Below are 27,979 nucleotides of genomic sequence, written 5' to 3'. Positions count from 1 at the left end.
ACAGCAGCCTGTTTTTTTAATGACGCGTTTAATTCAACGAATTTTATTAACATTTTTGCAGTGTGATGAACGAGCACTACCATAAGGAAATATCAACAAAATAAATAAATAATAAATTAAGAAAGGAATAAATAAGGAGAAAGACAAAGAGTCATAACAAATAAATAAGTAAATAAATAAATACATAAATAACAGGACCAAAATATGACCAGCTCAAATCGCAAGTTTCTGAGTGCGCAGTTGTTTGCACCGACATCACCACAGTGCTACAACTGCAGTGTTGCGGAACAGTCCATAGCAAGGCAAAGCTGTAGGGGTTCGGCCTAGAGCTTTGCCAGTGCTCTGTTCCTCAAGACACAGAAACGAGAGATGTGGCAGTCATGCAACACTGACGTGGACATCCAACCTTCCTGATTACAACATTCTACGCTACGAAAATTAAATCACTATGTAACTTCCACCGAGTTCACGATTCTTCAAACCTATCTAAAACCCTGAATTCACCTATATCTCCAAAGTTGAGCAAAAGAGACAAGCAGAATTGATGGCTATCTCCATTGGTGTGTCCTGCTGCTTCCCAGAAACAGTACAGGTAATTACAAAATACAATACAGTTACTGAGCATCAAGCATTTTTTTTACAGCGCGAATCAGGTGCGTCAACATGGCATTATTAAAGAGACAATTTTGATTTACTTTACTGCCCCGTTGAAAACGGAAACGACGCGCGCAACGTCCTCTGAGTTGCCGTATGACTGACTGTTTCACTGGGGCGGAGTGGCACTTTCCTCTTCAATTACACTTCTTCCGGCACGTCGAACACCCCGGCAACTCCCCCGCGCGATAGACGCCCACTTGTTCACCGTCGGGAACTCGGCCCCCGGCGTCGCCAATGGTGGCTGCCGTTCCGAGTCCACCCGGCATCGACTCGCCAGCTCGCGCCAGCCGCCTCACTGTGAAGTTTGTTTCCGCCGAGGGCAACGCGACAACCGCTGCGTGGGTTCACAAAAAGTCTCGAACACACGGCGCGCTGGCGGGGGATGCAGCCGACCACTGGGGAGGGGGAGGGGAGGGGTGGACACAGCCGCGGCTCTTAGGCGGCCGGCGCGGCCGGCGGCTGCTTGTCCTCGACGGCGTCCTCGACGGCGCCCTCCATGGCCTTGGCCAGGCGGCGCGCCTGCACCAGCTTGTTGATGTCCTGGAAGGTGTGCGCCATGGGGCTGGCCTGCGCGGCGTCGGACTGCGTGCACGTCGAGTACACCAGGCTGCAGTCCTGGTTGTCCTGGCCGTCCTTGGCCGCCTTCATGTAGCGGAAGAAGCGCAGGATCTCCGGGTTGTCCGACGACGGTTTCCGCAGCTCATTCAGCTCCCTGAAAAGTCAAAAAGAAACCCAAGTTAGATTTTTTTTCAGCCAGCAGAGGCTTTTTTTGGCAGGGTGGGATGGATGTCGCGGTGTCGCCCTAACTCGTTTTTTGGCGCCAAAGTTGTGATTCAGATTCGGATTCGGCGGGCCATCAGTCAGGCGCGCGCGGCAGAACTTTTGGTGCTTATCATGCGCATCAGTGGAGAAGGTCGTCCGCGTCCCCCTCTCCTTCCTCGTCTCCATCGTCCTCGTCCTCCAAGTCCGCCGCCACGCCGCACCGCCGCCCCCGCCGCCGCGGTTCCCAAATTGTTGCCTCGTGCCCCTCGGTGCCCCTGCCTTTCTTTTGCGGCCGTAGAGCCACGCGGGCGGAAGGGGGAGGAAGGAAGGGGCGAACTCGCGGCTTGGAAAACAAAGCCAACATTTCGGTGTGCGCACGGAGGCGCGCGACGCGAGACACCTTGCGCGGCGCGGGGCGAAGCCTCGGCCAGGCGGTCCAGGGCCATCCCTCCGCGCGCGACGAGCCGCGGCGCGCACTGACTCCCTCACGGCCCCCGCACCCTGGGCCCTAGATCCAGACCCTGGTGGAGGTGAAGCAGCATTCCGTTCTGGCGGCGCGGCGAGGCGGCGCCGGCCGCGAAATGCGTTCCGAGACATTAGGCTCCTGATGTGGGCGCAGCGCACACCGGAGCAGGGCTCTCGTCGCTCTGTCTCGCTCGCACTCACGGGGCGCTCCGTAAGGGTGCGAGAGAGACGGACACACGAAGCGCCGTCTGACCGCAGCCAGTAGCAGCGCCATTGCCGGCAACATGGTTGAATTCAATCGGCCGAGCCGCGCTGCCGCGCCGGGCCGGGGGCAGGGTCGCGCCACCTCGCCCCCTGGGCGTTCCGAGGCGGTGGGCCCGGCGGGGTGCGGCGGCGTCCGCAGACGACAGGCGGCGTGCTCAAGTCGGCACAGCATGATAGAGGTGCGGGGCAGTGTGGTGGCTGCGGCGGCGGGCCGAGGTGCGATTAATGCAGTGCATGGCGGGGCTGGTAATGGACTGGCCCATCGGCATCACTGCACTTCCTGGCCGGTGGGGCTTTGCCGAGGGCAAGTTGGGGTGGGGTGAGGTGGGGTGCGGCAGGGTGGGGTTGGGTGGGAGGACCCCGGCGCCGCGGGGCCATACATCACCCTTCTTTCACAGCTTCGTGGTGGCATGCGGCCCCGGACCGCCCTGCTCCCCTTCTTGCCCCCTCCCCCCGCAACGCCCTCAGCCCTCACGATCCGCGGATTAATTAATTTTAGTTTCTCGCAGTGCGACGTGTCGGTATTTATAGCAGCAGGTGGGCGCGTCTGGCGGCGGCTGGGGCGCCAAGTGGCGACTCCGAAACAACGACGGGCACCAGCAGTTGGTGTCCGCGGCCGCGGCCCGAGGCAACCGGCCGCGCAGGGTGGCCGTCGGTCTCTCTCGCACTCGAGGCGGCCCACGAGTGCGAAAGCGAGAGTCCTCTCGCGTAATCAGTCTGCCGGTGGACTTCTCGGTGCGAGGCGGCGGCAGCTTAACTCCTGAGATTAAACTGAGCGCTGACCAGGCGGGCTGCTAGGGCTGGGGCCGGGCTGGGGCTGGCCGGGCCAGGCGGGTGGGCGGTAAAGCGTCCCCCGGGGACGGCCCGGCCAGCCGCACTGCCCGCAGAGCGGACGGTGGACGGTGGACCGGCCACGGGGCCTCGGAGTCGCCTTGATTTAGAGAGAGGGCCTCGGCTTGAGGAATGGTTTGCAGAGCGGGGGCGCCCCGATGGCGTGCGAGCACCACCGGCCAGCAGGGCCAGCAGGGCCAGCGGGTCGTACAAAAGCCAAAAGCCTTGGCACGGCAGAGGGACCGCGGGGACCGCCGAGGAGAACGAGAGAAGAAAGCCTGACGAGAAGGGTCCGGGAAATAATTTCGCTGCCTCAACCTAAAGTTGTTTTCGGCTGGTGCCGCCTTTTCGAGGCGGTCGCCGGGCGGCCGGGCGAGAACAAGCAGTGTGCCGAGTTTGGGGATGTGCTGGCCGCCGCGCGCCGCTTCGGCGTATTGGACACCCCGGCTGATGGTTTGTCCCAATGCGGCCCCGCCTGCCCCGCCAGCCCCGCCTCCGGACTCGCCAAAATGTTGTTACCGCCAAGGCGAGGCGGGTGGCGCGAGAAACAGGAAAAAGGACCGGAACTCTCGGCAACAATCTTCGCCGACGCATTGGCTTCGGCGGCATTCAAAGCGGAAGGTGGAACGAACAAATGGTCGGTGCTGCAGTGGCGTGGCCGGGCGCTCGTAAATGTCCAGGAATTGTGTCCCCAAGCCCTGCTAGTCGACTCGCCAGGCCCGCCAGGTCCAACGGCAGACCGCAGGGCGCGGCGGCCGGGGGTGGGGGGGGGGAGGGGGAGGGGCCGTGGCGTGGGCGCCCCGTGGTACCGTGCGCTGTCAAGGCCAAGGAGGCACAGAGCAAGCCTGCGTCGGACTGCGCGCTGGAAAAGCAGCCGACGCTTCGGGGAAACGAACAACAAACCGGTGGCGCTGGCTGGACTGCGGGCGACGGCAGTGTTACCGCAACAGTAGGCAAAACTCATCAAGATGGATCAGCGCCCACCTCAGCCTGCCTGTCTCTCGGTAGCGAGGCTGAGGTAGGCAACCCTTTCGACGAACGTTCCCTCGCTGCGCCTGCGCGGTAGGCAACCCAACGGGCAGCCCCGCTCCGCGGCCTGCCCGCCCCCTTGCGGCTGCCCGGCCCGGCCCGGCCCACTTCCCGAGCAGGAGGGGCCGCGCCGTGTGCCGCCGTGCCGCTGCGGAATTCAGGTCGAGAGGGTTGCCTAAATACAGGGCAGCGCACAGCAATTCGCCCGCAGAGCCCTATCGGCTGATACACCGTCAACACCACTCGCTCCGGCTTTGGAGGAGATCTGGTCGCTAAGTTGTTTGCGCCGCGCGTTGACGTCGTTAGACTGCTCTTCGGGCTGCTCACGGTCTTCCTGGACCCCGGCGAGGCACGACGGACGAGGCCCAGCCCTGGCCCTGGCAGCCCTGGCCCAGTCCGCTGGCGCGACAGGCCCGTTTGTGGACCTTACCCCGCGCCCGGCAGCCTGGCACTGTTTGCCAGGCGGGCCGTTCCGAAGAGCGTCTGTCTCACTCGCACCCCCAGGGAACGAACCGTGAGTGCGAGAGAGAGAGAGAGAGAGAGAGAGAGAGAGAGAGAGAGAGAGAGAGAGAGAGAGAGAGAGAGAGAGAGAGAGAGAGAGAGAGAGACGCAGCCAAGAAAGCAGTGTTCGAAAGCAACCCGCAGTGCCTCTGGAAATTCGCGTAGACGTTGTCGCTCTGTTGGCAGTACGGCGTGGAGCTCAGCAGGCGGCCTGGCAGACAGCCTCGTCGCCACAACGAGTACAAAGCGCGTCGCGCACGCCGCCGGGCCACGCCGAGCTCGGGGTGTCGGAGTGTAAAGGAAAGCCAAGCGACGCCTCAAAGTTGAGAGCGCGAGGTTCGCCTCGCCCAGCCCCGCCCAGCCTCGCCCTCCGCGACACAACCACTCCGGGCTGCCGCGGCACCCAGGCCGCAGACTCATTCCGAGAGCCGTTTTCGTCGCTCCGTCTCTCTCGCACCCGAACGGGACGCCCCGTGAGTGCGAGAGAGACAGAAATCTGCTGCTCGCCCCGCTCCACGAGTGCACGGCGTGCGCAGGGCGTGCGCCTGCTGCTGGCTGCCGACCGCGGCCAACAATTGGAGAACTGTGTTTGCTTTGTGCTGGGCGACGTGCCGTACCAGTGTGCGCCTTTTTCCCGACGCCCTGCCGGCCCAGCGGCCCTAGGCGGCCCTGGACGTGCGCGGGCATACCAGCGAACACGTGCCGAAGGGCCCGGACGACCCGACGGCCCCGACGGCCCCGACGGACCCGAAGGGCGTCCGCGAGGACACGCGGCACCGCGCGGCACGCCGCCGGGTGAAGGGACGCCCAAACCAAACACGGCCTCTAACACGGCCCAGGCCGCCAGGCTGCCAGGGCAGGGCAGCGCCGCCAACTTGGTCTACAGTGCGACGCCGTCCTCGTCCTCGGCGGCTGTTTGAGGCGCAGGAGAACTTTGGGCGCGCGCCTCCCCCTTTGACGCGGCGACGTCTAGCGGTGGCGGAGGAGGAGAGAGAGGCAGGGATTGCCGCTCCCCGTCCCCCACACGGCCGGAGGGCGGCTTCGGCCTGCATGCTAATTGGCCCCCCGATCGTCCTCAAGTCGAGCCTCGCCTCCGTTAGTACTTGAACCCTTCCGTGGCGGCAGCCCACGCCACCCTCTCCGGCACTCTTTGAAAAAAAAAATAGGAGGGAAAAGATTCACTTTAATATTTATTGGCGGCCCGGCCGGCTAGGATGGCCCTCCTTTGAAGGGCGCCGCATGGTAAATATCAAAGGTTAGCCCTGAATTATGCCAAGGCTCGGCGGTCAAGCCCGTGTTCGTGTTGGCCGTGGCCCTGGTGCCCTCGCCCTGCCCTGGCCCTGCCCTGGCCACGTGACACGCCGCCACAAACTCCAGTGGAACAGCTTTCTTCGTCCCGCCACGCGCCGAGCAGGCAGGCAGCCAGGCAGCCAGGCAGTGGGGCACGGGGTACGCTCGGCAGTTCATTATTTCCGCGCGTGCCGGCGCGGCCTGAAATACGATTTGCGCGTGCCGCGGGATTTGGGCGGGAAATGGTATCAACCGCTGGTGCTGAAGGAGTGCCCCCTCCTCCGCCACGGGGTGCATCGCGGAGCCGCGTTGATTGCCTGCCAGGCTGCCTGCCAGCACCTCGAAGCGAGAGTGAGGGAGACAGCCAAACAACGCGGAGAAAGGAAGAGTCTGGGAAAGAGGGCAGGGTGGTGGAGGAGGCGCGGACGTGGCACGGACGTGTCGCGGCCGTTCTGAGGGCATCGCGCATATCAAGCGGGTCATCGTCCAGGTGCTGCGGGCGGAGGGCGCGGCAGAGGGCAGGCGTGGGCCGCCGACGTGGGGTCAACGCGTGGACGGGCTCTGCGGCGCTGGTGCTCTGCCCCCTTTCGGCGGCCACACCTGGGACAGTCTTGCCCTCGTCAGCGCCCCGCGGCACGAGGCCGCGACGTCGCGATGCTTGCCTGACAGACGCAATCCGCCGGCCGCCGAGTCCCGCCTTTGTTCCCGGAGGAGGACGAGGAGACTTCCGTCACAAAGTTGTGCTGCGGTTTCGGGGCACGACGCCGTCCTCGCCGCGGCCGCGCTGATTGCTCGCGGCGAAAGGCAGCGTTTTTGTGTTCTTTTGTTTTGTTATTTATATTTCCAGGATGGGGGCAATTTGTTTTTCCGAGGAACGGGGCGGCACCGGGCGAGCCCGCCGCCAGCGCACGGCGCGCACCGCGCACGCGTGAGGCCGTCCCATCAGCCGCGGATCAGGCCGCTCTAAGAATAAGCACGTCGGGTCGCGCGCTGAATGGCAAGCACTCGTTCGGTTCGAGCCCCATAGCGACTCTGGAGCTCAAAAGGCGTCTGGAGTTTTGGCCGCCTCCACCGGTTTTCTGGCCCACTGTGCCGAGCCTGGCCCTGTCCGCGCCACCGCGGCCCAACTAGTCCGCAAACTCAGCAACACTCCTTTCCACCCCATCGGCCTGGCCGCCACGCCGCCGCCACGCCACCCACACTGCCAGCCGGCGAAAACTGCAGCTGTTCGGCGCGTTGCGGCGCGTTGCTTCCGTGCCGTCGAATCCGTTCCCCAGAAAGTTGTCCGGGACTCACCTGGACAGCTGCGCCGACACGAGGTTCGAGAAGGGGGCGAACTTGGCCGGGTTGCGGTACATGGCGCACACCAGGCGCTCCCGGCACGCCTCGGCCTGGTAGCCCAGCTGGTGGAACACGCTGTCCAGGCGCGAGAGCAGCGGCGAGTAGAAGGGGTCGTAGTGGGTGAGCAGCATGCTGCTCGAGGGGATGTTCTGGAACGTCTTGAAGTCGTGCGGCTTGTGGCGGTTGTAGAAGGAGCCGCCGCCGTCCAGGACGTTGTTGCCGCCCGTGTACTGGTGCCTGTGCGCGTAGCTCGTCTTGGGCTGGTACCTGCAACAACATCACCGTCATCATCACCGCCACAGCAAGCACGACAAATTAACCAAACTGAGCGGCGCGACAACCTAATAATCGCCATACAGCAATGTTGCCGCGAAGAGGAGAGAGTGAGAAGGAGAGGCGGCAGTGTCTCAATTTCCGCGTGCCTCCAGCCCCGAGCCTAGGCCTTTCCGAGTAACAGGCGGCGCGGGCGGCCTGCGTTTGCCAGCCCAGTGAAAAATAGAGCCATTATGGGCTGGCAGCCCCGGCAAAGCTCTGCGAAGCTCTGAGAAGCTTTGAGAAGCCATGCGAAGCTCTTGGAGGCCTGGCTAGAGGGATGGCGTGCTATGGCGTGCCATGGCGTTGTAAGGCCGGGCAAGTGTCATTGGCGCTGGCAACTAACAGAGTAATTATTCGTGCAGCAGGCCCGGCGGCCCGGCGAGGCCAGCACAGCCTGGCGGGGCACAGAAAATGGCGCCTCTATGGAAAAAGATGATGTTGGCTGTAAACAAGGCAAGCCCTTTGGTAAAGTGGGGATGAATGGTGCCACGGCTCGGCCACGGCTTGCCTGCCCGGGGGCCCGGGGCCTTGCTTTTCTATTTGGTGGTTTTCTCTCCCGTTGTGGCCGCTTCCTCCTTTGCGAAAACTCCCCTTTCCTTTCCATTTCTTTCTGCGGTCGACTCCTCCTGCTGCCCGACGCTCGATAGTCTCGTTAGTCACGATCAAACTTCAGCCAGCCTGGGGGAATCACCAACTTGTGCAGCGCGGCTGAAGCAGGAATGCGACTGGAACCCCGCATCTTGTTATGCTGCCTCCTTGCTCTTCCAGAGATTGTGCCTCCGAAATGAGTAAGCTCTGTCCCGCGTCGGGAAGTAAAGAAGAAAAAAAAACGGAGGCCGCGCGCTGATGAGGCGGCCGCCTCCTGGGCCAGGGCAACAGGATCACGAAGACGGTCATCAAGGGCGTCAACTGATTGGGCAGGGACTGCCGGACGCCCTCTGGTTCGACTTTGCCCACCCCACTCTCATTTTCTGCTGCACTGGCAAAAACGATCTGTCTTGTTTGAACTCCTGACCTGCTTTGGGGTGCATGAAGTGTATTCCAGGTGAATGTCAACCCGTTTTCAGGCACCTGGTGGCTGAAATAATCCACCCAAACACCATGTTGCTCGCCCAAAAGAGAATCTCCGATAAACCACACTCGTTCGCTTCCTGTGATTCGTGCACTTGATCGACACGTCGAGGCTGCGTAGCCCTGCGAGCAGTCCGATTCCGAGAGTCGTTTCCGTCGCTCTGTCTCTCTCGCACCTGCACGGGGCGCCCCATGAGTGCAACAGAGGCAGAGGGACGGAAACGGTTCTCGGAATCAGTGTGCCGCCTTGACAATGCCGCCGAAGCTGGCGGTGCGCAGTACGTCCAAGTTCCATCTCGGCGCCCCGCCCCGCCCCACCCCGCCCCGCCTCGCGCTGCAGCCAGCGTTATTTGCAGGCTCTCGTCGGAGTGGAGGCGAGGCACAAAGGCGCCGCTGTGTTCTTTGTCGGTTCTTTGACCGTCCTTGTCTTTATGCCGTGCCCGATTTCGCGCGCAACCTGCTACACTGGTAGTGCACCGCGCTTCGCACACCGCGCTTCGCACACCGCGCCGCCACCGGGCAGAAAGGAACCGTGTGACAGTGTGGCGACGGCGGCGGGGGGAGCGAGCACGGCGCGGGAAGGTGAAGATGATTAAGAAGGTGAGAGGGGCGACGACGATGAGCAGGTAAAAAAGGCGGGGGAAAGGGTGGAGAGGGTGAAGAGGGTGGAAATTCCGAGAATGGAGGGCACGGTGAAAAGGTGGGGGGGGGGGGATGAAGAGGGTGACAGCGATGTGAAAACCAGTAAGACGTTGAGAGCGGCGCTCCTCCAAGGTGGGATCGGGGCGGCCAGGGCCAATGGGCCCGGGCAATAGGCCTCGGCGAGGCCCTTGAATTGACAGGCCTAATCCCATCGTCATTGTGTGCTCACTAAGTTACAGTTCCGGCCTGCTGGCTGCCGTGGCGCTGCCGAGGCGCCGGGCAAGGCTTCTCCGGCCGGCTGGCCCGATTATTGCCGTGCCGCCTTCTCCGTGCTCTCTCGCCCTCTCACTCTCCTTCTGTTCTGATTTATCCCCAACAAGGTGAGGCAAAAACACGGCGACGCAATCTCCGGCGTCCCAAATTTATGGTCGGCGCCCCAACCCCTGCCTTTCCGCCCCGGCGCCCCCATGGCCGCCCCGGCGCTCTTTCTGGCGGCGGAGGAGCGAGGCCGTCTCGGTTTGCCGGCCAAAGGCGGCCAAAAGGCGCTCATTTTGATGTCGCCGTCGCTGGTGATTTGGTTTGCAGTCTGTTCGCCCCGGCGGGGCTTCGCGGGGTTGAAAGCCGGCGGCGTTCGCTCCGCATTGCTCCACGTCCCCGACGGCCTTGGAGTCGGACTCCGCGGCGCTCCGCGGGGCGGACTTGGCTTACCTGTTGGTCAGCACGTTGGTGGCGCCGGAGTTCTGGAACAGGCCGGGCAGTGTGCCGAGCGGCTGGCCGTCGCCGGCGTCCAGGGAGGACGGCCTCTGCAACGTCTGCAGCGCGTTGAAGCCGCTGGGCGGCGCCGCCAGCGTCGCGTACGACGGCATCATCTCGGAGCCCGACGAGGCCGCGTCGTTGTACTGCGTGGAGCTGCTGGCGCCGTTGTCCTGCGGGCGGAGGGTACACCGTGAGTCAAGGGGTTGCAGTGTCGTGGCACGCCGCTGTTTCGCGGGGCCACCGCTGCGGCGCCACTGTCGCCTCGGGCCTAGAGCTGGGCCTAGAGCCTGGCCTCATCAGCGAGCTAGCCGGACGGCCTACACAGACGCGATAACAAACCACCGCGCTTTCTCATCGCGACCCTCGTCGACCACGACGTCGGCCGCGTCCAACTTTGAAGGTCGCGGTCCGCGGCCAGTGTCACTCGCCGTGGCCGGCCTGGGCGTGGCCCGGGTCGCGGACTGTCACCTCCTCGTCCACGTCCACGACGTCCACGGCCACGTCGCCGAACTCGACAATGACAGCCACCAATTAGCCGAATCAAGATCAAAGACAAGGAGGTGCCATTATCTCCATGGGAACGCGGCCAGCGGAGCAGCATCGGGGATCGGCCGGCTGCAGAGGAAGAGAGAGAGAGAGAGAGAGAGAGAGAGAGAGAGAGAGAGAGAGAGAGAGAGAGAGAGAGAGAAGGGTGCCTGTAATTGGAGCAGTCAGACTTGGGCGGGTAGTGTTGCCGCCGCAGCGCGCCGCAGCCCGAGGCAAGTGGCCGCTTGCGCATGCTTGCGCACCACTGCGGCCGGCCGTGTCGTTCGGAGGGGTGGTTTGTCGCCGTCTCACTCACGCCCTCGCGGCGATCCCCACGAGTGCGACAGAGACAGAGCGACGACACGGCTCGGGATGGCTGGGCTGCCGTGCGGTTCCGACTGGCGTTTGCCGCGAGGAGCGAGCCCCTCGACAGCGCAAGTTTGGACGGGCTGCAGGCAGTGACCACGCGGGGCCCTGCCGGCCTGCAGACTGATTCCAAGAGTCGTCTTCGTCGCTCTGTCTCTCTCGCACCCATAAGAACGCCCCATGAGTGCGAGCGAGACAGAGCGACGAAAACGGCGCTCGGAATGAGTCTGCTGCTGCCCTGCCCTGTCGATACGTCGCGGCCGGGGACTGCCGTTGGGCAGTGCGGGGACGCAAGGGACACTACACTGCCATGCGGCATTCCGACCCGAACCCGGCCTTAACCTCTAGCAAGAACGCAAACAAATACAAAACTGAGGTTTTGCAGTCCGCGTTTTAAAAGCAGCCATTTTTCGCGGTTCTTTGCATTAGGAAAAGTGAATATCTGTCTTGTCCCCTCCGTTATCGAACTCCCCCCGACATTTCCCAAGTTGTAATCTTGGCGAGTGCCCTCTGGCACGCTGGGGCACGCTGGGGCACCCTTTCTGTCTGCTCAATCGACTCTGCGCCGCTCTGCACCGGTCCGCCGCCGTGTCGCGCGGCGTGGCGTCCGGCCCGGAGAGGACGGTCCGGAGCACTCAGGGGCAGGGGGGACACCAAGGGGGACACTCCCGCAGTCCCGCGCCGGCCGCCACAAAGGATGCCGTGTGCGTTGACCCCGGTGAACCGCTGTGGGACCGCGAACCCCGTCGGCAGCGATACGGAGAGCAGGGAGCGTCTTCGCGCCGATCCAACCTTCCAGACCGGCGGCGGCGTGGGGCGGGGTGGGACGCTCCCTCGCACCTCTCCTAGACATACCACGAGTAAGAGAGAGGAGAGAGAGAGAGAGAGAGAGAGAGAGAGAGAGAGAGAGAGAGAGAAGAGAGAGAGAGAGACAGAGAGAGAGAGACAGAGAGACAGAGACAGAGAGAACGAGTCCTCGGCCCGCTGTTTGACGCGCGGCGGAGCGTGCGTGTGTCCAGGCGCGCAAAAGGGCCCCAAAGCGGCAAAGCAGGGTCCCTCTCCGCGCCGTGCCGCTCGGGCTAAGTTACCAGCCCTCGGCAGCACACTGATACCGAGAGTCGTTCCGTCTCTCTCGCACACATAGGGCGTCCCGTGTAGGTGCGAGAGAGACAGAACGACGAGGACGACTCTCGGAATCAAGTCCGCAGCAGTTGCGCTCGCCCTCCCCCCCACCGCGTGACTAGACGCAAACGAACAGAGGCAGCCGGAGGCAGCGGCGCGTTTGAAACTCACACGCCCTGGCGCGCCCCGGCGCGTCGACACCGTCAAAGTTTGCCTCCGAAATGGCGGTGTACACGACGACGAGGGGAAGGGTAGGGCTCTTCCGCCCGGTCCAGCCTGCCCGCACGCCGGGCCTGCACTGCACAGTCCAAACGGCGCGCTGCCTCGCTCTGTCGCTCTCGCACTCACGGGGCGTCCCGCAGGCAGGGCCGAAGGCCCGCGAGAGGGACAGACGGCGTGCTGGGAATGGGCGCCGTGTTTTATGGACGCACCTTGCCGGGACTTGATTATTTTTCTTCCTGCTGTCCCGATTCAGGCGTCCCAATCCCGGCTGCCGCGGCTGCCGCGTGGCGTGGGAGACAGCGCTATTCGGCACAGGCTGCACCGCGAGGCGACGCGACGCGCAGCCCGGGACACTCATTCCGAGAGTCGTTATCGTCGCTCTGTCTCTCGCACTCGTGTGGCGTCCCCTGTAGGTGCGAGAGAGACAGAGCGACGAGAACGACTCTCGGAATCAGTCTGCAGCGCCGCTACGACAATTACCCCGTGTGCCGGAAACGGCGCGACGACGCGGCGGCGAGGCGGCCGGCGCCGCGCTTCGCCCGCCCGCCCCGCCCCGCCCCGCCCCGCCCCGCCCCGCCCCGCCCCGCCCCGCCCCGCCCCGCCCCGCCCCCCCCCGCCGCCACGCCGCGCCAGGCCCGCCGGGAGATGAAACCGAGTGCGAATTCTCGAACGAGCAATCTCACTGCTGCGCCCTGCTCCTCGGCATGCAAGGGCCCCCCTCCCCCTCCCCTGCCTGCGAATCGGGGCTAAACAGGCTGGCCAATGCGGTTCGATGACTCGGCTGCCCCAAAACAGATTGACCGCGATGTGTGCCCGCGCTGCGTCCGGCCTGCGTCTGCGCGTCCGGCCAATGTGCTTTCCGGCGCTGCGGGGCGGGGCGGGGCGGGGCGGGGCGGGGCTCGATGGCGCCGCCACCGCAAAGTGGCCTGTGGTCAGGGCCCTGATCGCACGCGAGGCCCATCCATAGTAGGCCAGTTACGCTTAGAAATTATTTTTTTACCGTTTCGTCGGGTTTTCTTCCCCCTTTTTTTGGTGCGGCTAATCGGGTTCATTATCACTCCAAATTAGATGGCTGACCAAATAATTTGAGCACTTTGACTTTTTTCCCCTCGTTCCGGCTGACAAAGGGGAAGGAGGCGCATGAATAATGCATGGCCGTGATGCGCGGAAAGCAAAAAACCGGAAGCCGTACCTACACTCTACTCGAATGGAAAGTGCTAGGGCCCCGCCATGCCCCGCCAGGGCAGCCAGCCGGTCGTCTCTTGGATTGATGAGTCCCAAGAACCGTAAAAAATGAAGCTGCCCGCGCGACACTGATTTCTCTTGGCAAGAATTGGCCCGACTCAACCCGTATGGAGCGCGCGCCTTTTTCGGGTCAACCGCTTTTCGTTTTTGTTCCTCGGCCGTAACGAACTTTGCCCTCACCTTAAAGTCGAAGTCCTCCATGCCGTCGCCGCCGCCGCCGCCCAGGTTGTTGTTGCTGCCAGAAACGCCAGAGAAGCCGCCGTTCTGGGCCGACGAGCTGGCGAAGCTGGTGACGCCCTTGCCCACCAGCTTGCCCACCGAGCCCAGGATGGACGGCAGGAACATGGCGATCAGGATGGACTTGACGATCTGCGCGCCGATGAAGAACGGCAGGAGGAGCTTCTTGAGGCCGAAGGCGAGGAAGCCCAGCCCGAAGCCCGTCAGGAACGAGTTCTTCCCGAAGAGCTTAGCTGCACACAGAGAAGGCCGTCAGGAAGTTGGGTCGGGGCGCGCGGGCCGGACTAAAGGGTTTTTACAAAAGGAGAAACAACAGCTAGCGCTATCATCGAGGAAAGAGCTAGGAAGTGAAACAAACATCAACCGCACATGCAATGGCGCGCCCCGCGGGGCGGACGAACCAGACCCCCGCCACACTGTAAAAATTTTGTTGTCACTTTATGACAAAAACGTGGATGATATTTTCATCTCTTTCAAACGATGACAATCTCATCACAAATTGAAAACATTTTCATCAAAGCTCCTGTACTTATTGCATGGGTGTGACAACAATGTCATCAATTGTTTTGATGACATTGTTGTGAGGAAAATTAGCCTTGAAATTGTCATCAAGTGACGACTCAAATTTTCACAGTGCACTCCCGCAAACACCAAACTACACGAGCGCGCTCGTCTCCATCATGCTCCAGCTATATCGATTACCGCGGCGCTCTTGCATCGGCGCGCCTGCAGTGGAAAGGGAATGTCAAGACGAGAACCCAGCACGGTCGAAGAATGAGTTAGTGTAAAATTATGCCCATTTTGAGACGGAGTAGTTGATGTTAGACCTTCGAGGGGGAGCAGGGGGCATACCGTGAATGATGCGAGCGCGAACCTAGAAAATAAAAAATGACATGGCGGTTTGATGACTCAAAGACGTGGTGAAAAGTTGGTGAAGAGGAATCTGCCCCCGCCCCGCCTCTCGGTGACATGCCCCTCGGCCTTCCCTGCGCGTGCGGCCGTGCGGGCTTACAGAATGTCCTTGGCTTCAGGGCCCTTGGCTTCAGGGCCCTTGGCTTCAGGGCCCTGGCCTTTGCCGCCACCCCAGTCCGAGGCCCGCTCGGCGCGGCGACGCTGCGGCCTCTACCTGCGTGGAAACAACGCCCGACAGCTACGTTCAAAACAGTCAGATTTGAGGAGTGCGCCGCCCTCATTCCGCGAGGCGCTGCAAGTACTGCACCGGGATCCGGTTCAGGGTTCAGCCTGGCGCACCGCACCGGCCCGGTCGGCCCGGCCCGACACCAGACAAAGCTGGGAATGAAAGTGAGACACGGAACGACAGCGCCCCTCTCACCCTTCGCGGCCGCAATTCACTTTCAAGGAGGAGAGAAAAAAACGGGGCTTTTAACTCTTTTATCGTCCCGCTGTGGAGACGCAAATTTGGAAGGCCAGCTGGAGCGGTGCCCAACGCAGCACAGTGGGCCAGAAGACCGGTGGAGGCAGTCAAAAACCTCGGACGCGTTTCGAGCTCCAGAGTAGCTAAATGGGACTTGAACCGAACGTGTGGCCCCACCAATGGACAGCTCTCCTTACGAGGAAACCATTGATGGGGTCACACGTTCGGTTCAAATCCCGTTTGGCGACTCCGGAGCTCAAAACGCGTCGAGAAATTTAACCAACTCCCCCGGTCTTCTGGCCCACTGTGCGCACGGGAGCTGTAAGGCCCTGCCTCCGCCCTGGCGCCCACGCCACTTACGGGCACGAGGCGACCGGCCGTTGTAAAGCCATCGGCCGTGATTTCGACTGGCATAAAGGCCTGTTTGGGCAGAAAGCCCCTGGCCGCGCTGCAGGGGCACGCACGTCCCGCGTGGGGCCACAAAGCCCGTTCGGCCCGGGCTCCTCGCCGGGCTCGCCGTGCAGCGCCTGGCGGCGGAGAAAGGGCAAACTACACGGCACGGCGCTCGCCGCGCATGACCAGCAAAACGAAGAGAAGCGCACCGCGGCGCACGCGGTCCGACGCTGCCATTCCGGCGCAAAGTGCGTTTCCACATTTGCTCTTCCGCCGCGGTCTGGTGCCCTTTTGCTTTAATCATTTTTCCCGGTGAATTTTTATTTTACCCGAAATGGGCTGCCCATTAGTTGTCTGGGCCCCCGAACATCCGGCACGGGCTCCTAGGTCGAGAGCATTAGTCACACACACAGACACACAAAGGAAGAACGGTAACAGTGTACTCACGCTGGTCCCCGCCGCTGAGATCCCTGGCCAGCTGACCCAGGCTGACCTTGACCACGTGACTCCGGGCGAACCTGTCGACGCGGTCCACGACGTGGTCGACGACGTGGTCCACCAGGCCTCGGCCCGCCGCACTGCTGTTTCTCTGACTAGACTGACTCTCTCCGGCCGCGGCCGGCACGGGCTCCAAGGAGATGGCACTGGTGAGCTGGTACGCGCCGCCGTCGAGGCCGCCGTCGAGGCTCAGGGTGCGGTCCACCAGGTCCAGGACGGCGCCGCGCGCACCGCTCTCACTATCACTGACTGCTGTCCGCAGGCTGTCTTGGCTGGCCTCGGCGGCGGCGGTGCTCGGCAGGCAGCAGCACGCCGCCGCCGCCATGCACAGCACCAGCCAGGTGGCGCGGCGCCGCTGAAGGGTGGAGGCGGCCATGGTGGCGGCCTTGGGGACGGCCTTGGGGGCGGCCTTGGGGGCGGCCGTGGGGGACATGTCCCGTCCTCTTCATCGACGCCTCCGCCAGGGTGCGTTGTGGGGGCGCCTCCTCACCATGCCGACCTTGAAAACAACAAACAACCACGTTACTCCACTATCAAAATCGAGTGTTGTCGAATGGGCCTCGGGTCCACGCCGCTCGAGCCCCAGCACGACCGCGGTCCCTGCAGGCTGCCGGGCTTTCGCGCAACCTAGTAGCGCAGTGGTTAGAGTGCTGCGTGCCTGACTGGCAGGTCTCGGGTTCGAGACTAGTACCATGAGCATATTTTTCGGCAGAGGCAACCGACTTCTAGACGAGGTTTATTCGGAGACGATTGAGTACCAGCGCTGGCAATGCGGGCACCATGATCTTCCGGTAGCTCAGTGGTTAAGAGCACGTTGTGGGAAGCGGCAGGTCCCGGGTTCGGGATCGGTAGTATATACAATTTTTTCGGCCACCAATTGCTTGGGGAGGTATATCCAGAGAAGATTGGGTACCGGCGCTGGCAGAGCGGGTGCCATGGTGTCCCGGTGGCTCAGTGGTTAAGAGCATGATGTGGGAAGCGGCAGGTCCCGGGTTCGGGACCGGTAGTATATACAATTTTTTCGGCCACCAATTGCTTGGGGAGGTATATCCAGAGAAGATTGGGTACCGGCGCTGGCAGGGCGGGTGCTATGGCGTCCCGGTGGCTCAGTGGTTAAGAGCATGATGTGTTAAGCGGCAGGTCCCGGGTTCGGGACCGGTAGTATATACAATTTTTTCGGCCACCAATTGCTTGGGGAGGTATATCCAGAGAAGATTGGGTACCGGCGCTGGCAGGGCGGGTGCCATGGCGTCCCGGTGGCTCAGTGGTTAAGAGCATGATGTGGGAAGCAGCAGGTCCCGGGTTCGAGACCGCTCAAAGCACCCTTTTTTCGGGACCAGATTTCTCGAACAGCAGCTCAAGAGGAGTTGCGACATCGCCGCCGACAAGCTGGTTCGGTGGCTGAGCGGTCAGGGTAGAGGAGTTGACTAGACTCGGCACTCGGGGTCGCGGGTTCAAATACCCAATGTGACCCCTCTGAGGTAAGGCCTCTGAATCTGGACTCTCACTGTACCACAGAAACCGCGCGCACTTCGGGTGGGCCAGCCCAATACGAACCCACTAATCTGTCGAATTGCGCGGCAGGGAGCGTCGGATGAAGGCCCGGTTCCCATAAGAACACCGAAGCTGATCGGCGGGTCTCCTTGAGACTTTCGTATTGCCACTTTTTGCCGCTGATTTTTTCGTTTTTTTGTTGAATATTTTTATTTAATTTTTTGATTAGGTATGCGAACTATAGGTAGGCGAAAAATGGCAATATTTTATTGAATATTTTATTCAATATTTTTATTAGGTAGGCGAAATATAGGTAGGCGAAATAAACAGGTAGGCGAACATTTAGGTAGGAGAAGTGAACAACTCCCGTTTCGCTGCCACCACGCGCCGCGGCCTGAGGCCCGGAGAGCGTGGATGCCACCGTCGCTGGCACGCCCCGCCACGCCCCGCCACGCCCCGCCACGCACCGCCACGCACCGCCACGCCACGCCCCGCCCCGCCACGCCCGGCATGCCTATGCCTCGCGGCGCGCGGCCAGTGTGTCAACAAAGACGTGCGCTACAATGCAATATAGCGTTCGTTATTCCAGCAAAGGCGCCGGCAGGCCGCGGCAGGCGGTGCAGGCCAGTGATGACGGCCTGTCGTCGAGGCCGGCATCATGCGGTATTGGCGCCGCCGCGTCGCCCGGGAAAGAAAAACAAAAAGAAAAACAAACCAAGCCGCAGACTTTGTTTACCAACCAGGGACACAATTGTCTGCACCAAAAAGAAGGCGGAAGCAAAAGCCACAATTTGGGACCTTCAGACGTCTGGCGTCTGTGACACTTTCTTTTCGGACCAATGGTAATTTGCCTTGCCCGCAAGATTCGAAACCGCGGGAGATACCAACGTGTCCGCTTTTTCTGCGCGCGTGTCACTGCCACAGGAACGTGGTGTTTCGCTGGCATGTTTTATCTGTTTCATCGGCACAAAACGACTGCCCTACATCAAGAGGCTCGGTTAAAATTTATGCAGGTATGCGGTGTCCTTGAGGCTCGCGCCCCGCGCCGCACCCAGCGCCCCCGCGTCCGTCACTTCCAGTCGGCCCCGCCCTACGTCTGCCCGGGCCGAGCCACCCCCTTGGCCTACAAAAATAGTCGTAAAGACCGTGGCCGGCCGGCGGGGAGCAGTCCTGCGACCGCCTGCGACGTGACGGGGCGTTGGGTACCGCCAGGACGTCACCCGGGTACTGCTGGGTACGCGACCAGGACGCCGCGAGGACGCCGCCAACGCTGCCGGACGCTGACGCTCGTCAGCGCTATCTCCAGCATGTGAGGCTGGTCCACGTGGCCGCTGGGATAACGAGGCCCTGCACAACAACCCTGGGACGGACGGACCCGGCAAAAAAAACAAAAACGGGACCCCCCCAAAAAGCGCAAAAAAGCCGCTGACATCGAGAAGCCTAGTCCCGGAACAAGAATACATTGCCGCATCGTGTAGTAACGCTATGCGGAAGAAGATTAAACTCTTCAAGACTCCCCCTCGCCTGTTCCGGTCCGAGGCATCGGGAAGAGATGGTATATCGGATAGGCCGACACGCGGGCTCATAGCGGTCTGCCGGCCAGTGGAGGAACGGATAGGCATCGAGGGGGCATCGCCCGCACCGCCGGAATAGTAGAAAGCAGGCGACGGCCCCACACATGCCGGGTGTGTGTGTGATGCGACAGTCCACGTGCCGAGAACGGAGAGGGAGAGAAAAAGAGAGAGATGCAAAAGGATGGCTCGTCGGGAAGAAGAAATATGCCGGGGTGGACGGGTCAAAGGAAGAAAGAAAGAGGAAAGAGTTGAGCACGCTCACAAGACACCCACACACACACACAGACACCCACACACACTCGGTCACAAACACAAGCATACAGTGCACGCACCTGTTGGGCGTCCACACATGTGACACAAAGTGACAGCAGCGCGGTGTGAGCCAGAAACAGCTCGTCTCAACCGTGCCATGCCGTCCGGCCGGACAGTTCTAGAGCGGGGGAGGGAGGAAAGGGGGGGGGGACGCCAGCGTGTCCAGGGGATTGTTTCACGGTCGAAGAGTGGCCAGCATGGGAACGAGGGGAAAACAGGAGGCCGGCGGAAAGAGAAAACAAAATGTTTCATGCGTCGCAGACGTCGCAGATATTCAGGGGGCATTACTTTCTTGTCGCCGTCGCACATCTAAAAGTTTCAAAGGACATGGATGTTTCTCTTCTCACTGTGTGTTGCCAGTGCGTCCGCTGCGGTATGGCACGGCGCGCCCCGGCCAAGGCCAAGGTGGCCCCAGCGGTCCCCGCCGGTCCCCGCCGGCTCCGAGATCCGAGCGGCAAAGGCTTTGGTGTGGTGGCGTGGCGGCGCAGTGGCAGGGCTGAGCCTGAGCCTGGGCCCCCGAGACGGTGGTGTGCGCGGTGGTCTGCGTCTGCACGCTGCCACCTACATTTCCGAGGGTCACGTCGCAACACCGCCCCGCCCCGCCGCCCGCCGCTGGCGATTGGGGCTCTGGGGTGTCGCGCGGCGCAGAGGGCTCTGCGGCACGGGGCCTCGCCGTCATCGTGCTCCAGCCTCGGCTCCAGCCTCCCACTTTGCGCCCGGAATGATCCTCGGACTGGACCGCGAGGGCTGGCGCGACCTCCGCACGCCACTGCTTGTGCTTCCCCGCGGCGTCCGCGGCGGGCGGCGTCTCGCGTGTTGCGGTGGGCGTGTCGCCGCGCCTCGCCGTCGAGCTGGCCGTCGAGCTGGCCGTCGTTCCGGCCGACCGGCGTCTGGAAAAACCCGGCCACTTTCTCTGTCAACTCTGTGTTTCACGGTATCGGCGACTTCGGCGACTTCGGCCCGGATGAGCGCGCGGCCCGATGGGCGGGCAGCGAGGCGGCGAGGCGGGATTAGGGCTTTTAGCCCGGCGTGCGTGCGGGCGGTGAGGGCGGTGCGGGCCGCGGGCCGCCGTCGCGGGGGTCACGGATGGCGCGCCGCCGCCGCTTCGCGACTTCCACGGCGGCGACCTCCTCCTTGGCGGGGGAGAGCGAGGGGTGCGGCGCGGTGACGCACGCCAGGTGGTCCCGTTGTGGGCGGGCAGGGCGCCGCGCGACCTGGAGAAGCACGCCCCCACGGCGGCATCACCGCCGCCACGGAAAGCGAGGCACCAGGATGGCGGTGGCGTTGTTGGCGGCCCGGAGCGCGCAAGGGAGCGGCCGGAGCGGAAGCGTGCGCAAAAACACTCTCCGCCAGGATTGCCGCGCCAAAAGCCAGACCGGGGGCGTGCTCGCCGCCCCTGGCTTGTGCGCCGCTGGGATCAGGCCGGGAAAAGTGCAGTCTGTGTGTGTGAGTGTGTGTGTGTGTGTGTGTGTTCTTTTGTGCCACCCCAGAAAGAAGCACGTATCAATACGGAGCCGCACGGCATTGTTCGCATTGTCGCCGTGATTGGCTGTGTCGTCCGCACATATGTGTGTGTGTTGGTGTGTGTGTGTTTGAGCGTGTGTGTGTGTGTCACCGGGTCAATAGGGCGCGCTCCGCGGCACGGCCGACGCGGCGCCGCCACACTGGTGGCTTTTGTGGCGACGAATTTGCCGCACGTGTCGATGGCATCAGATCTACACGACGCTACACTAACCACACAGTCGCCGCGAGGGGCCTGTCTCTACGGCCAATACGTGGGCGGCTTAGACCGAAACTAATTTGCACCTGTTGAATATATTACTACGAAATTGTTTTCTTTCTCTATCAGTCTCACTACTCTTTATGCATAACTTTCTTTGTGAAACATAAATTTTGTGGCAGGTTTACCTAGCCTTGATAAATCCATTCCTTTCCATTCCAAGCCCTAGGCCGTGCCTTTAGGGCCTCTTCCGCTCTCGCCCGCCAAACGAAGGCGCTTGGTTGTGGAGCCGGAAGCACAGACCGACTCCGCCAGGCATTGGCGCGCCAAACGTGACACCCATTCCATGGCGTCGCGGCCCCGCTTCTGGCGAAACGGCTCGTTGTTTTAGAGGCGAGTGTGTTTGATGTGTGTCACTGCCACCACACTGCTGCAGCCGCCACAACTGTTTGCGGGAGAGGCCCCTGCACAGTGGACCGGAATCCCGGCGGCGGTCGAAATCCCGGACGCGTTTTGGGCCCCAGAGTCGATGAACAGGACTCGAACCGTACGTGTGACCCCACCATGGATTCCTCGTTCGAAGAGCAATCCGTTGGTGGGGTCACACGTTCGTTTCCAGTCCCATTAAGCGACTCTGTGGCTCAAAACTCGTCCGGGATTTCGGCCGCCTGCACCGGTCTTCCGGCCCACTGTGTGCCCTTGCTGGGGATTACGAGCCCGGCCAGCCTCCTCGCGTAACTGTACAGCCACGCGTGCCATAGCGACGCGGCGACACAGCTGCCGTCTGATGACTGACCGCTAGCTGCAGCTGTTGGCAGCTAGTTCGAGAGGCTGCAGCGGTGGTGGTGGCGGCTGTGCGCGCTCAGTGTGAAGCGAGTGTGGTAAACACTAGGCCGTCACCGAGTACGCTTTACGGTACGTTGTAAAAAGACAACAACAACACAAACACACACACACAACACACACACACAGTGCACGTTTAGTGCGGTGAGGTATCCATATTCTAGCACCTGTAGACAACAGGGCAGTGTGGTGGCGAGATTTAGCGCCCTGCTGCATGTATGCACGACGCTTCCTCGTTGCACTCGGAGCCGGCCAGGCTGGCCGAAAAGACGGATGACCGTCTGCACAGTGTTGCACTGGCCCATTCGTCTTACCCACGCCCTGCTGCCACCTTGGAGGGCCACTTGCGGCCGGAGGGGTAGTGGGCTCTCAACGGCGACCTCTGCGTGCTCTGCGCTGGCGGGGCTGGTGCGGACTGCGGACGAAAGCAGCCGCGGGATGAAGAAGAATTTGGAGGAGAAGGCCAGAGTGGCGGCGGGGCGGCGGGGCGGCGTCACAGGCCCTCTGGAGACGCGTAAGCAGCGCGGGGCCGTGGCGGCATGGCGTAGCGGCCTGGCGGGCTGCCGCGGATGCGGGGCGGCCATTTGTCTCCCGGTTCACTGCGGGATCTCCGGTCCCCGGCAGAAATGTGCTCCTGGGGCCAATAAGGCATTACATGACGCGCGGGAAGCTCGCGCTCGCGGCCTCGCCACGCGCTGCTTACAGATCGCAGAAAAACGCCCCCGCCCCGGACTGGTGCACCGCGAAGGCGCGCCACTGCGATGCGCAGAGATGCCGGCCGAGACGCGAACGCCGGCCGAATCGTTGTGTTCCCGGAGTGCTTGCTAATGTCGAGAGACGTCGGGGACCGGGCTGCAAGGGCCCGCGCCCAATTAACACTCAAGCCGTTTTGTTAATGACCTGGCGACGAGGGGAGGGGGCAATCCACAGCGACGAACGCGGTACACTGCGTCCACGCCGCCCACGTCCACGACGCCCACCTCGGCCTGCGCTGCGCGTCTGCCAGTCGCGGCGCGGACAGCTCCATCAGGGACGGTGCTTGTCTCGCTGTTTGCCGTCTTCACGCCACGCGCCCCGCGACGTCAACGCGACCGTCGTCTGCGCCGTCGCCCCGACTTACCGCCGCCGCCTCTGTTTTTCTCGGATCGTGGCAACGCGGGCTGCTGCCCGCCATCCATCGGGCGAGAATTTGCCGCCCCATTCTCGGCCCGGACCGAGGCCCGGACGCGACGTGGCGGCAGCCAACTCCGGCAGCGTGTTCAGATTGATGGGGTCTTTGCTGGCGGACTCGCACGCGGGTGGCGGCCAGGGCGGCCAGGGCCAGGCGGGCCATGTCCAGGGGCAGGCGCTGGGCGCGCTGGGTCACGCCGGGCCAGCATCCAACGAGTTTGGCCAACTTTGCGGCGAGAAAGTAACAGCCACCGTCGAAAGTTTTGGTCAAGATGAGTTCACGGGACTTGGCACGCCCGCGACTACCCGCCGCCGTGCTCCGCGCCCTCCGCGCCGTGCCGCCCAGACCAGGCTGGCAGGCCGGCTGGCGCATCGGCACTGTAACTCATTGATGGCCCCGTCATTAGCATCGGCCAGCCAAGGCGAAGCCAAGGGCCCGCGGACCCTCGCGCGGACCGGACGGCCCCCCGGAGACGGGCACGCCGCGGTCAGCCGAGGCGTGGCGAGGCGTGGCGAGGCGAGCGCGACGAGTTTGCGTCCACGCCAAGAGTCCGGCGGCCGGATTGACATCCAGGTCAGCCAGACGGTGGCGGACCAGGCCCCAGCCCGGTCCAAGCCGTGCCCCAGCCTTGCCCCGGCCAGGGGACCTGGTGGCGCACCGTTAGGGCTGTCTCATCGGCCAGGTCTGCATATCGAATGGCGTTCTCACCTGCTGTCCAGCATCCGTGAAAAAAATGCAGCAGCAGCTGGGAGGAGGTCGAGAAGGGGGTAGCGGGACGGGGCCTGCGCCTGAACAACGCCCTGATTTCCTCAATACACTCCAGCAGAGAGGAATTTTCGAAGCAATGCCGCCGCTCCTACTGTACAGCGAGGAAGCCCGGGGTCCAGCGAGCGCACTTTGGAAGTGAGGACCGTCCTGCAGACAAGCTGCCGGGGCAACACGCTCGCCCGCGAGATGAAGCGATTAAACTTCCTGGAACGGCAAAATACGACGCCGTGACGCAGAAAGGAAAAACAACCAACATCCTCCACTCCCCCCTGACATTCCGGACCCCCTCATCATTACCCACCTTACTTTCGTCTTTCGTCCGATCAGAACGAGAGGCGCCTCGCCCTTCCTCGCCTTTCCTCGTCTCGATGCATCCCAGGCCGCTTGCTGCAGAGCGACGGCGGCATCCCCTACAGTGCCGGCGGCAGCGCGCGGCTTGTGAGGCATCGCTCGGCGAAGAGCGATAATTCACGGCTTGCCGTAATGACCTGACATAGCCAGGGCACGCCAGGGCCGCGGGGGCGTAATTGGCGAAGCGTGTCAGTGTGTCTGGCGGTAAAAATTCATTTTCAGCCCCCCGTGCCGCCGGTGGCGTGCTGGGCGTGCTCCCGCGCATGCACCGCTTACTTTAATGGGCCAAGTTGGCGGTCGCGGGGAAGTCCCCGCCGGCCCTGTGCTGCCCTGGACTGGCCCGCCCGCCGATAGGAGGTGAACGTCGTCTCTGTGCAGCACGGCCAATTCAACTTTACGGCCCGGAGTGGCGGGGCGGGGCGGGGCGGGGCGGGGCGGGGCGGGGCGGGGCGGGGCGGGGCGGGGCGGCGTGCAGCGTCCGGCCGGCCAGAGTGCCTCTACACGCGGACCACGGCCCGCGGCTCGGCGTGCAAAAAGCGTGCAGAAAGCCGCTTACTGCTAACCTTGAACCTCGGCCGTATAGGTTTCTCATTTCACTACTTTTTCAATTAGGGCAGTGCCCCGCCCCGCCTTGGCTTGGCCGAGACGGCCGGGCGGCGGGGCAGGCTGCGTCCAACTTTGACTTATTTCGCGCCCCGGACGCCGAACTCGGACCAAAACCCGGGACAGGGAGAAGCGCGATTTCCGTGAACTCCTCCAGGCTTCTGGTTCCAGCGCTTCCTCCAGCCGCCTCGAAGGCTTCAGGGTCACGGCCATGGCACTCACCTTGAGGCACTAAAACAGGTGACGATCCCTGACGCAACGGCCGGGGCCGCGGTCGATGAGGGCTTATCCAGTAGCACCCACACACACAAACACACGCACTCACTCACTCACTCACTCGCATTGACGGCACTGTCACTCCCACACTCGCGCGCGCGCGCGTACACAAGCAATCGGGGAAGGTACCGCACTGCGCCGCACTGCGCTACCGGAGCACGCTGACTTGAGTTGAGTCGGTCGACTGGAGTGGAACGCGGCGCGCCGGCCACGCCGCGGCCGCGGCAAGGCGAGGGCGGGCGGGCGGGGCGGGGCGGGGCGGGGCGGGGCGGGGCGGGGGGGCGGGGCGGGCGGGGCGGGGCGGCCGGCGGGCCGGGCCGTAGAAAGTTGCCGAGAGGAGAGGGAAGCCTTCGGCTGCCTTAGGCCCTGCATGGCGGCCGGGCCGCGCCGCCCCGCCAGGCCAGCCAGCCCAGTGCGAGCGCCGCCAAGTCGGACTGGTTGCCTTCCGCGTCTCCTTCCTGCAGGCCGGCGGCTTGGCGCTTCGGGCAGGGTGTTAGCGGTTCCTTCGCGTCATCCGCCTCCCCCATTGTCGCCCGCACGTGACGGGGGCGGCCGGACGGGCCTCTCTCTCGCACTCACGGGGCGGCCCTGAGCGCAGAATGAGCTGGCTGGGCCGATGGCCGATATCCCTGGCCCGGCTCTGGCCCTGCCGGAGGGACGCTGACGCTGCGACGCGATGCCGCCACCCACAGCATCCCGACACCTTTCCCGTCGCTTTTCCCTGGGCGTCTCTGTCGGGCACCCTCTTCCGCCCGACACCTTTCTCTCTCCGACACCTGCCCGCCGGGCCGCCCCACCCCGCCCCGCTTGACGTCTCACTCCGGATCGCACACGACCTGCCTCCGCCTGCAGCGCGCCCTGCACGGCGTGCTCCACGTGCTGGGCGCCCGCTGCACTGTGGGGCCTCCGGGCCGCCACCCTTTACCCCGCTTTCCGCGAAAAGGTCTCTGATGAATACATCGCGAGCATGAAAAATGCATGCACTGCGTTGAGGCCACCTCGACGTCGCCCCAGAAAGCAGTCGACAACGCACGCGTCTCGAACGGGCGCCACATTTTTTTGCCGCCATCCGTTTTCCTTTATTATTCATCGCGAAATATTCCGGGGGCCGTTCTGGCAGCGAACCGCCTTATGTGCGGATTCATCACGGCCAGGCCGATGGGGCGGCGGGGCGGCCGCCACCTGTCTCTCTCGCTCCCCCGCGAGAGCGAGGGAGACAGCGCGGACGGTTCGGAATCAGCCCGCCGTCGCCGCCCCGGTAAAGTACGGCGGGAAGAACTCCCGCCGCGGACAGAGACTTATGGAGGAGGCAACCTCTGAACCAGACCACTTTGCGAGGATTGCCGGCTGAGACCACCGCCTCGCCGCCGCCGCGTCGCCCGCTCGTCTGCGCTGCATTTTGGTCCGGAATGCCGCGAAACTAAAAGAACCCCAACCCCCTTTCCCCTCAGCTGTTGTTGCTGCTGATCGTTGTTGTTAATGGCAGTTCCGTGGTAATTTCATCACTGGACCGCTCCGCGCCGCTCCGCGCCCCGATCGGACCGCCGGTCCCGCCGGTCCCGCCGCCTCGCATTCCGAGGAGGCCCGGGCCATGACGCGGCCCGGGGTTGGGCCTGGGCCGCCTCGAATTCGAGGGAAAAGCAGCCTCAAATACAGCAATAAGAACTACGCCGGGAAAAATAAACAAAAACGAATCCAGGTAATCGGATTCAGTCCCGCGGCATTTGGCCGAGCCAATCGTAGGGCCGCCTTTTTACCGCCGACCTTATGACATCTGGCGGCTCGCGGCTCGCGGTCGGCCGGCGAGGCGCGGAGCCCTCGCGTCGAAGGGCGCGCAATGGAGGACTCTTTACGGCGAGCGGAGACGAGCCTCGCGGTTCGCGGAGGGCGGAGGGCGGCGAAGCTCTATTTTGGACCTTATTTCTTCTCCCCGGCCGCGCCATCACGCCATGGCGCCCCATCCCTCCAGCACACTGGTCTATCAGTCACGCACGCCTCCGGAATCCGAGTGGAGGCGCCGCGGCGCCGCGATGCCCCCGGTAATGGGCTTACCCGTGAGGACCACGACGTGGAGCCGGTGTGACAGAGTTCGCCCGTGCCTCGGCAGGCGCGGCAAAGTCAGTGTTGCCGCGCGACGCAACTTTCTTGACGCTGCTTTAAACGGGGGAAGAGGGCGTTTTTGAAAAGTCGTCCCCTTTCCGAACCCCGTTTCATTTGCACGACGAACTTAGCCTGTTCCTGCGGGCTCCAGGGGCGTCCTTCCCCAGCCTTGTCCCCTGCTCCCCCGTCTTACAAGGGTCCGCGACAAACCACCGCGAACTATGCAGCCGCGAGCGCCGGATTTCCGACCCCCCCCCCCCTTCCCTCTCCGTGCCATAAATCCTTCAGCCCTCAACCAGGATGGATCCCCGAGCCACCCCGAGGTGCGGGGTGCGACAGTCCTTCCTTCCGGGGAGTCCTCAAAGCCCACCGTCCCACCGCAGAGGCCCAGGACGCCGTGCCGGGGACTGCGGACTGCGTGCAGACACTGCAGGCTGAAGGAGGAGTTTCGTCACTGTCCCTGTCGCACTCGTGGGGCGTCCCGAAGAGTGCTAGAGACAGAACGACAACCTACTCTAGCCGGGGTGTGAGTCCTGAGAACGCAGCTCGATGATCAATCACCGCGTCTTGATTGCGCGTGTAAAAGTATAAAATGGCTTCCCGCCGAACTCTGACCCGAACCTGTCCGCCCTGGCCGCCCTGGCCCGGGTCAGAGTTCGGCGGGGAAGCGTTTTACTTTTACACGCGCAATCGAGCGGCGGCCCTTGTTTGTGTCCTCGCCGTTTGAGCGCTTCCTGCCGCCGGCCGGGCCAGGCCGTCCGTCGTCCACGTGGTGAAAGTATGAGCACCTGTAGGAGGGGGCCAGGCAAGCCTGCCGGGCCAGCCTGCTGGGCCGGGCCTGCTCCACATTGCCTGCTGTC

The 27,979-nt window shown here is 63.1% G+C and overlaps 1 protein-coding gene across 1 annotated transcript; it reads right to left on the bottom strand.

The window, feature by feature from the left end:
• Positions 1-16: 16 nt before the first annotated feature.
• Positions 17-16,232, bottom strand: LOC117653093. The gene is made up of 6 exons (XM_034398466.1): positions 15,857-16,232; positions 14,654-14,767; positions 13,585-13,874; positions 9,877-10,094; positions 7,096-7,407; positions 17-1,369 (listed from the first exon to the last, which is right to left on the bottom strand). Exons 1-6 carry the CDS (start codon positions 16,230-16,232, stop codon positions 1,093-1,095), a joined length of 1,587 nt encoding a protein of 528 aa, XP_034254357.1. The 3' UTR covers positions 17-1,092.
• Positions 16,233-27,979: the final 11,747 nt, after the last annotated feature.

Source organism: Thrips palmi, unplaced genomic scaffold, assembly GCF_012932325.1.
Source record: "Thrips palmi isolate BJ-2018 unplaced genomic scaffold, TpBJ-2018v1 HiC_scaffold_8, whole genome shotgun sequence".
Classification (NCBI taxonomy): Eukaryota; Metazoa; Arthropoda; class Insecta; order Thysanoptera; family Thripidae; genus Thrips; species Thrips palmi.
This window is presented reverse-complemented; position numbering and strand designations above follow the sequence as displayed.